This window comes from Heterocephalus glaber, unplaced genomic scaffold (genome assembly GCF_053883595.1).
Source record: "Heterocephalus glaber isolate CG9 unplaced genomic scaffold, H.glaber_assembly_v1.0 deba00001600, whole genome shotgun sequence".
NCBI classification, from domain to species: Eukaryota; Metazoa; Chordata; class Mammalia; order Rodentia; family Bathyergidae; genus Heterocephalus; species Heterocephalus glaber.
Window position 1 is genome coordinate 12001363 of NW_028258372.1, and position 9331 is coordinate 12010693.

The 9331-nt window shown below is 37.0% G+C and overlaps 1 protein-coding gene across 3 annotated transcripts in view; it reads left to right on the forward strand.

Moving 5' to 3' along the window:
* Klhl20 (kelch like family member 20) overlaps nucleotides 1-3337 on the forward strand; it is a 49124-nt gene extending 45787 nt beyond the window's left edge. For all 3 annotated transcript variants that reach the window (XM_004853416.4, XM_004853417.4, XM_087194334.1), the window contains one exon: nucleotides 1621-3337. In XM_004853416.4, coding sequence (XP_004853473.2) covers nucleotides 1621-1705 — 85 coding nt within the window. In that variant the 3' untranslated portion in view covers nucleotides 1706-3337. The remainder of the gene's footprint in view (nucleotides 1-1620) is intronic.
* The last annotated feature ends 5994 nt before the right edge of the window (nucleotides 3338-9331 follow it).

Genomic DNA, 9331 nt, shown 5'->3' on the forward strand with positions numbered 1-9331 from the left:
TTCATAGCTCTTCCAAATTAGTCTTCCAAGGAAGGTTTTGCCTTCCAAGCAGTTAGTTGTTTTCTTCTCAATAAATTGGGCTTCCTTGCCTCAGCAAGGACACCAACTCAAAATGGCTGAGGTTGTACATCAAGCAGAGATGTCAGTCTGAACAAGAGGTCTCAGCAGCAGCCATTCTGAGAGTTTCCTCATGCCTTGACGGACAGCCGAGCACTGCCTTAGTCACATTCTAGAAGAGGCAGCCTCTGAGACCATTCCCACTGGATCCCAGTGAAACATTTTCCAGCCACCTGTTTACGCAACTGTTTTTTTATATTCTTCATCTTTGGACAAACCACAACTCTTATAGATCTTGAATGACTTGCTTTGCATTTTGCATGTTCCTCACAGTTCTATATGGCTCAGTAGTTAACAATACCATAGTCAGACTAATGACAGCATAATACTTTTTGCTCTAACATCACATTTTCACAGCCCTATTCATTAAAGATTTCCCGAGTATTCCAAGCCCTGGGCTTACAAAAGTGAGCAAAACAGAACTCTCTGCCCTCCTGGAACTGGCAGTGTAGTAAGGGGGACCAAGAGTATCATGCCAGGGAGTGGAAATGCTACAAGAATAGCAAGAGAGGAGGGCAAGGGAGCACGTTACCGAGAAAGGCATCACTCTAAGGTAGCATTTGGGCAAAACCAAATACAGCTACGGGATAGATGATGTTAGGTTTTCATGAGTAGGAGCCCCCTACTTGTGGTATATTTACTTCCATGGAGAGTTTTCTTTTCTTTTCTTTTTTTTTTTTGGTACCGGTGATCGAACTTGGGTCCTTGCGCTTGCGCAGCAGGCAGTGAAACCACTGAGCTAAATCCCTGGCCCGTGTTTTCTATTTTTAATGGGAATTTTCAGTAAACTTAATCTGGGTAGTCACCCAAATTTATTTTGCCACTTATATAATCTGATTTAGTAAGGACTTATTTTTCAATAACTGTCACTAAGTAGAATTAGTAATGCATGCTGAAGTTAGGTTCATGAGATTCTTGAGGAACAGCTATAGAAAGATTAATATATATTTTTGCAATTATATGTCCCAAACTTAAAGCCAATTTTATCTCACTGCTGATTGAAGATCTAGTATTCTTTTCCATGAAAGCTTTTATTATGACCTTGTTCATATACTGCAGACTCAATGCTGACACTATCTGCTCATACCTAGTTTGTTCCATGCAGAATTCTAGGAGGCTTACAAGAGTACAAAGATAAAGCTATAAAAATAATTGAGGAAGTTCAGGAAGGGAAAATGTAGATGGGAAAATAATACAGCCAGGGCCAGAAATAAACACAACAATATAATTGTTTAACAATTATGTGATTGTTAGAAGCCAGTCTAGGTGTAAAATTCTCATGGTGTTCCTTACTTTTTAAACAGTGAGAGCTTTTTACTCTGTGTCTGAAATAATTCTGGTAATTACCAGCACTCAATGCTGGCTTCTAATCTTTGGAAGAATTATATGAAGTTGAAAATAGTAGTCATGATATAAAACATAGAAACATGTTTTATTAATATCTTAGATCTAGAAGCAGGGCTTTTTCCAGTGGAAAAAATCTAATTTTCTCTGTCTTTGCAGGTTATATGGCGGGATGAATTACCGTCGGCTGGGAGGTGGTGTAGGAGTTATTAAAATGACACATTGTGAATCCCACATATGGTGAACATGTAGGAGACAGTCTTGTATGTGCTTCTCTGTATTCTGGAGACCTTTGACTTTGAAGCTTTGTGCAGTTTGAGAAAACATTAGAACAAATTTTATTCTTTGCTGGTGCCTCAACATATGGAAATACAAGTCTAATGACACTATTTCACCTGCAAGATGCCACCTTTACACAGTAATTTTCAACTTTGTGTAGAAGACTATTTATTTTTTGTTTTGTTTTAATTTATCATAGTGTTTTGGTTTTGGAGTTTTTGCTTGGGCTTTGTTTTTTTGTTGTTTTTTTTTTACTTATCCTTCCTCCCACAAAAAGAGAGAGAGAGAAAAAGAAAACCCAAGCATCACTGGGCATTGTGGCACACTCTGGTAATCCCAGTACACAAGAGGCTGAGGCAGGAGTACCAAGAGTTCAAGACCAGCCTTGGCTACACAGGGGATTTGAAGCCAGCCTAGACTACATAGTGAGACCTTGTCTCAGAAAAAAAAAAAAATTCAAAGCGAAACTTACTTTGGAAGGTATTGATTTAATTTTGAACATACTGATAAGGCCAGAAGGGCTATGTATAATCTGGTTAGTTCTACTAGACACTCCATCCATCCAACTCCACTACTACAAGGATTAAGGAGAAAGATAAGTATGAACAATGTATTAGCTATTCATCATCCTTGGACTACACCAGAAGACTTGAAAATGTAAAAGAAATAAACACATCATACTAAATAATGAAGGCAGAAGGAATATCAAATCAGTAAAAGCAGGGCTCTAATGCTACAGTTTTCTTCAGTGGAAGCTGATAACTTGTTTACTTCTAAATGACCTTGTTTTCACTTTAGTTAAAATCTTTTTTAAAAATATTCCCATGGAGTTTCTGCTAGTTCTAGAGTTCTGCTCAGTGCCTCTGTTAAAACAGCGTATGAGTCTCATTCGCTGTCTCAAGAACCACCCCAATATAATCATATGCAGCTCTGCAAGAGTTTTTGCTCACAATGTTGCTGAGTGAAGCAACTTTCCTTCCGATTTCCTTGTCTCTACCAAGGAGTAGAAGGGAGAAATATCCTTTCCCCGGGAGCCAGTCCTGTACGCAGTTTGCGCTTGATGCTCCTGCCTGGTGCAGCTGAGGCTTACTTTCAATAACAGCCTCCTAGAGAATGAAGTCTTCACTTCATGAATAGCACATGTTGCTGAGTGTAAGACCACTTGAGGCATTTTATCAATATCTAGGTTCTTTTATGCAAACTATGTATCATTATCTTCATTCTGTAAAGCCACTGTTAATTCTCTCAAATTGCACTTTCTGATGAAAAGTTAAAAATTGTAAGGAAATAAATGGTAACGATTTAGTGGTGAATTTTTTTTTTCTTCATTATATTCATAGATCAGTTCTTTTCAATGCATTTTGCAGGAAAACCTTTAAGACTTTAACTGCAACCAAAAGGAATAAACTTCACCTCCCTCTCCCTTACAAAAAAAATGTTTGGCAACTTTTGTGTTTACATTTAAAGATCATTTGCACCTTTTTCAAGGGAAAAAAGTATTTGGTAAATAATTGTTTACATGTATCATTTATGCTTTTTCTAGCATGTATAACTTTTTAAAATAAAGGTAGTACTTACCATGAAATTTTTTTGATTACTGCTTTTTTTAATGCCTGTTCTTTTGCTATTTAATTTGTATTTTTTGGTTTCTGTATCATTTATATTGATTTTATGTAAGGTTATAAGTGCTTGGGCTGGCGAGCGCAAGGTCCTGAGTTCAATCCCCAGTAGCAAAAAAAAAAATTATAATGGGTGGGGATTTAGCTCAGTGGTGTCATCACCTACTGTGCAAGGGCAAGGACCTGAGTTTGATCCCCAGTACCAAAAAAAAAAATTATAAGTGCTTTCAGTATAATGGGATAAAGGGCTTGCCCACTAAAATTAAGACTTTATTATATATTTCATATTACCTAACCCTTAAATATATTTTCTCATCTGAAACTTAGAATCATAGAATCTTGAGCTGGATGGACATTGATTTAGTCCAAACCCATTTATTACAATGATCTAAGTCTGAAAACGAAGGAAATCTGTCATAATTAATGATAGAACTGACATTAGATGTCTGTTTCCCAAACTCTATTCTCTTTCTCCTTCTGTGGGGAATACAACAGTCAGAATACAAAAAGGCCACTACATGGCCTGGACCTAAATATAACAAACTGCTATAGTTTGGGTCTGAAATGTGGTACAAACGGTGTACCAGAGACTATGTGGACACAGGCTTTGTGTAAGCAAAAAGGCTGATTTCTGTCTGAGTGCAGACAGGCTGAGATCGAGAAAGATGTCAGCAATTGGCCAGAGAAGAAGTTAAGTTTTCATAGGGTTTTGGGATGGGTTTGTAACCCTAAGGAACCTGGGATGGCATGCTTGGGGTCAAAGTTCCAGTGACAGTCAGTGCAGGTGTGTAGATAATATCAGACTTTTCAGTGCTGGGGAGATTGTGTCCTGTCCTAAATTTTCTTTATGGCCATCTGTTTTGTTTACTGAAGGCAGCATGGCCCTTTAGTGGTTTCCTGTTGGTTGTGAAGGGCAGTATGTTTGCTGAGAGGGTCCCACTCAAATGAGGCATGACAAAATGTCCCCCAAAGTCCTGTGCTTTAGAAGCTTGGTCCTCAGACAGTGTGCTATTGGGAGGTCATGGAACCTTTAAAGAAGTGGGGCCTACTTGGAAGAAGTTAGGTCACTGGGGGACTTCTTTTCAAAGAGGATACTAGGACCCCTAGAGAAAAGGAAAGAAATAACCAACAACAAACAAAATTCTAGGAATTAATCTCTCCATTAGTCAGAAAGTTCCCAGGGAGAGCAGTTGGTATGCCAGTGATTCAAGAGTAGAGAAATGGGATTGGGATGTGGCTCCCTGTAGAGTACTTTCCTAACACACAGAAGATCCTGGTTATGACACCCGTGCATCTTGCATATGCAAATACACACACACACACACACACACACACACACACACACACACACACACACACACACAAACAGACCCAGAACTGCAACACTGGCCAAAGTTTTCATTGGCAATTGTCTTGGAGTTTTTCTGCTCCTGTGCAGGCACTGCAGTTTTACTATGAAATGAAATGCAGTTTTACTATGAAATGAAATATATTCTGTAAAAGCCATAGCTATAAAGTAGAATTGTCTATTAATGTATGTGCATACCAATTTCCACATTCTATAAAGTTGGACCGGGCATGAGGACACACTCCTTAATCCCAGCACTTGGGAGGCTGAGGCAGGATTGCCAAGAGTTTGAGGCCAATGTGGACTATACAGTGAGTTCAAGACCAGCCTGGATTATGCAAGACCCTGTCTAAAAAAGAAAAAGGTTGGGATGGGGATTGGTCAGCATTCATCTTCATTTTATAAATAAATCCACTGAAGCCTGGAAATCTTAAAATATCATGATACCATAGGAGCTGAACCTCCTCCCACAGAGGCAAATTCACATCCCAATTCCCATTCCTTTTTGCGCTATACTACTCTCCACATTCCTATTTCTAATATGATTGTTTCTCAGTTCTGTTGCATAATGTTCTACTTTCAGATATTTGCCACTGCAGATACTTTTTCTGTGAAAATGAACAAGGCCTCCTGAGCAAGCTGTGAAAAGCCTTTCAAAATTTGTTAGCCTAGGCTGGGCCTGGTGGATGCACACCTGTAATCCCAGCACTCCAGAGGCTGAGGCGGGAGGATCCCTGCAAGTTTGAGGCCATCTGAAACTATAAAATGAGATCCTGCATCAAAAAAGTGAAACAAAACAAAAAAATGCATTAGCTTAGCAAACAAATGGGAAAAGAAAAAGGGGGTAAGGAAAGAAATAGGGGAGAAGAAAGAGATAAGCAGGAGGCATAAATGACACAGTAAACCTGTGTATCACTGCCTAGTTGTATATGTAAGTAGTTTGTGACAAGTGGCTTTGTAAATTGCTCTGAGGGCTCTTCTATTCTGTAAATGATTGAAATGACAAAACTCTTCAATTGTCTTCTATGTTCTTAGTAGTGATCTTTCAGTTATTTGGCCACTTAAGGTAGTATTAGAAAAAAAGTATAATTTTATGGCAAGGATGTCTGCATTTTTGCCAATATGTCAAAGGAAAACAGCACAAATATGGGATAAAATTATATATATTGTTGGTCTACCTGTGGATATGTCTATGCCAGAAAAAATGCAGACCCTCTGATGCATGGGCATTCTTGTGTTGTTTTGAAATTAATGAATGGCTTATTATTGGAACACCACACATTATATACAGGTAGTTATTATTCGAGTATACCCCTATCACAAGAACTTTTACAAAAAGAAATGTATTTTTGAGAACATTATAGCCAAATCAAAACTTTTTGCCAGTACAAGCAAAAACACAGCAAAATCATAAACTTTGAAAATTGTTCTGGTGTAAAATTCGTTAAATGGACTGATAAGAGAACTATTTGTATGTGAACAACTTGTAATAATCATACATGTACACTGATCACCAGAAAACCTGGAAACATATAACCTGATCTTGTCTCTGATTACAATAATGCAAAGAAATACATTGATTTAGCAGACCAGACGTCATATTACAGTTCCTTAAGAAAATATTTTTTTTAGGGCCAGGGATTTAGCTCAGTGGTGCCACCACCTGCCTCGCAAGTCCAAGGTCCTGAGTTTGATCCCTGGTACCAAACATATATATATTTTTTTAATTGGAATGAATAATGTTAACATTTATATTTGAGCAGTAATTATTCAAATTCAAGCAACTAACTAGATTTGGTAATTTATGGGCTTTTTATTAATGTTATTAGTAAAACGACCAATAAAAGTGGTTAGATCTGTTTGTACCACCAGTGGGTCCAAGCCATCCAATAGGACAGTCATGTATGTATCACCGGTGGTTCAAGCTGGCAGGAATGTGTTAATCCACTGATGAATTCACAGCTGGATATGCTGTAGGAGGTGGGAGCCTAATGATTCCTTGGTTCACGAATTTAATTCTTTCCACGATTCCAGTCCCAAACCCTGGAAAGAAACTATCCACTCAAATCCTTCAATGTGGAGGAATTTTTTGAACTCATTTCTCTTTTTTGTGTTTTGATATGGCGGGGGGGGATTCCTTTTTCTTTTTTGTTGTTACTTTTACCTAGTTTACTTTCTTATTCTTTAATTGGACATTTTTATCTCTTTTCTCTCAATTTCTTTCTTTTTAAAATTTTATTTCTTCTTCCATTTTTCCCTTTTCCTACCTTTCCATTATTTGTATTATTATTATCCTTTATTAATTTTTAGCTTTTTAATGTTATCATTGATTTCTTTTCTATTGACATTGGTGTTATAGATTTTGCTTTTACTGGGCCTTTACTGTATATATGTCAATACCTGGTTTGTCTTTGTATCAACGTTACCACTCATGATTTCTACTGTTTGTTTGTTTTGTTTTTTTGGTACTGGGGATCAAACTTGGGACCTTGTGCTTGCGAGGCAGGTGGCGGAACCACTGAGCTAAATCCCTGGCCCTGATTTCTACTGTTAATGGTATAGTTGTTGCTTTTGATTGATTTTTCACTGTATGTCAATATGTATCTGTTTGTCTTTGTGTCATTACTGAAGTTTCTTTTATACTCTCAGTGGTGGTGATCAAGTCCTCAAAAGAAAGCTGGAAACTAATAAGACCTTTGAATAAAAATGGAAGAGATATCTGTAATGGTTTATATTTAACATGTCCCCAAAGCCTCATGTGCTCCCAGGTGGGGCTTTTGGGAGCGACTGGATTGTGATTCTGGATCATGGGCCTGATAACTAGATCAGTCCACTTATTGGATTAGCATAGTTCTGGGTGTGGCTGAATGAATTTACTGAAGACAGAAGACCCACTCTGGGTGTGAATGGCACCAACCAAAAAGCTTGTAGTCTGGATAGAAAAAAAGGGAAAGGGAGGCTTGCTGCTGCTTCCTGCCTGCCATACCGTGGACTGTTTCTCTCCTGCCATGCCACTCTGCTGTGGAGCCAGCTTGTAGAGGACTGTAATATTGATTATGCCCAAAGCAGGCTGTAAAGAGTTAACCCCACAATTGGCTTCTCTTGAGAAGTGAGTCTGGCTGAAGCCTATGTGCCAAGGTCAGAGTAGCTCACACCCAAATTCTGTTCCCACAACTAAACCTTCAGACTGGAATAGAAGGACAATTTTCTAATTACAATCATATATTTTATCTATTCTGCTCCTAATTTGAGAATGCTTTGTCTTGTCCTTTATGAGCCTTGTTTACATTAATTTCCATAGAAACCACACATCACCTTTACCCCAATTGATTGCCAATAAAAGTAAGTGCCTGGGACTGTCCAGTGCCTTTGTTGGTTGCACTGGCATTGGTTGTCCTGGCACCCCACTTTCTCTCGCTTAGTTCTGTCTCTTAGTGTATTCTTTTTTTTTTTTTTTTTTGGACAAGTCATACTTCTTTATTCACAAGCAGAAATAACCATGAAGCGTCACAATGCATTTGTAATGATTAAAGAAGCAGACAAAATAAATCATTCTTAAACTATAGAAATCCTTAGCAAGGAACTTTATCAGAATTAGACAAGAAAAAACCCTTACATCTATTAACCTAGTTTTATAAAGCTACTTTACAAATGTCATTTAATACTAGTTACTCTTATTAACTGTATCTTTCCATGATGAATTTTTAATTTTGATGGACTTGAATTCTGGATCTTTTAAAGGGTACTGCTTTCTGTGACCTAGGAAACCTTTGGCTGCTCACATATCACAAAGATATTCACCTATGTTTTCTACAAATAAAAGGTTTATACTTTTTAGCTATTACATTTAGCTCTATGATCCAACTCAAATTCATTTTGGTGAGGTAGTGGAGTCATAGTTCATTTTGTCCAATATGGATATTCAGCTACTTTATTCTGGCTCCATTTGTTGAAAAGATTCTCCTTCCCCGTTGGATTGCTTTGTCACCTTTGTTAAAGATCAAATGATCAGAAAAATATAAATCTGGTTTTAGGTCCTCTCTTCTATTCCACTGATTTATTTGATTACTAGATGCTACTTTCTACAATAATCCTTGTATTGCTTTACAGAATTTAAACCTCAATAAAATATAGAAATAAAAAGTAAATGAATAAAATCAAAATGAGCCTAAGACAATTTTTGAAAATTGTATGACAGCTCCGTAAGACTCCGTAATTACTATTGTATCAAGAGCAAAATATATTGACCCACAAATAACTGAAAAACTACATATTCTTATTACCTTTAACTGAAATTATATATGAAAAATATTTCATTAATTTTTCTTCTCAGTTTCCTCCCAGGTTTCCTCCCATTGGTTCTAAGTCATTCAATAATACCACAATTATTAAGCTGTAAAACAATCCTTTAAAAAGTCATGTGTTAAAGCTGGAAGATGGGTACACATTCTACCTAACAAAATAAATTATGTTAAATTTATTTTACAATAAATAATAAGATGTTTAAAAGGCCACATATCAACTTTAAAAACATGCTTGGTAAAGAAAAAAGTAGACTATTTCCTTTATAAAAAGTTTTATAAAATTTCCTTTGAAATTCAACTTGGAAAAGAAGCTTAAGAAC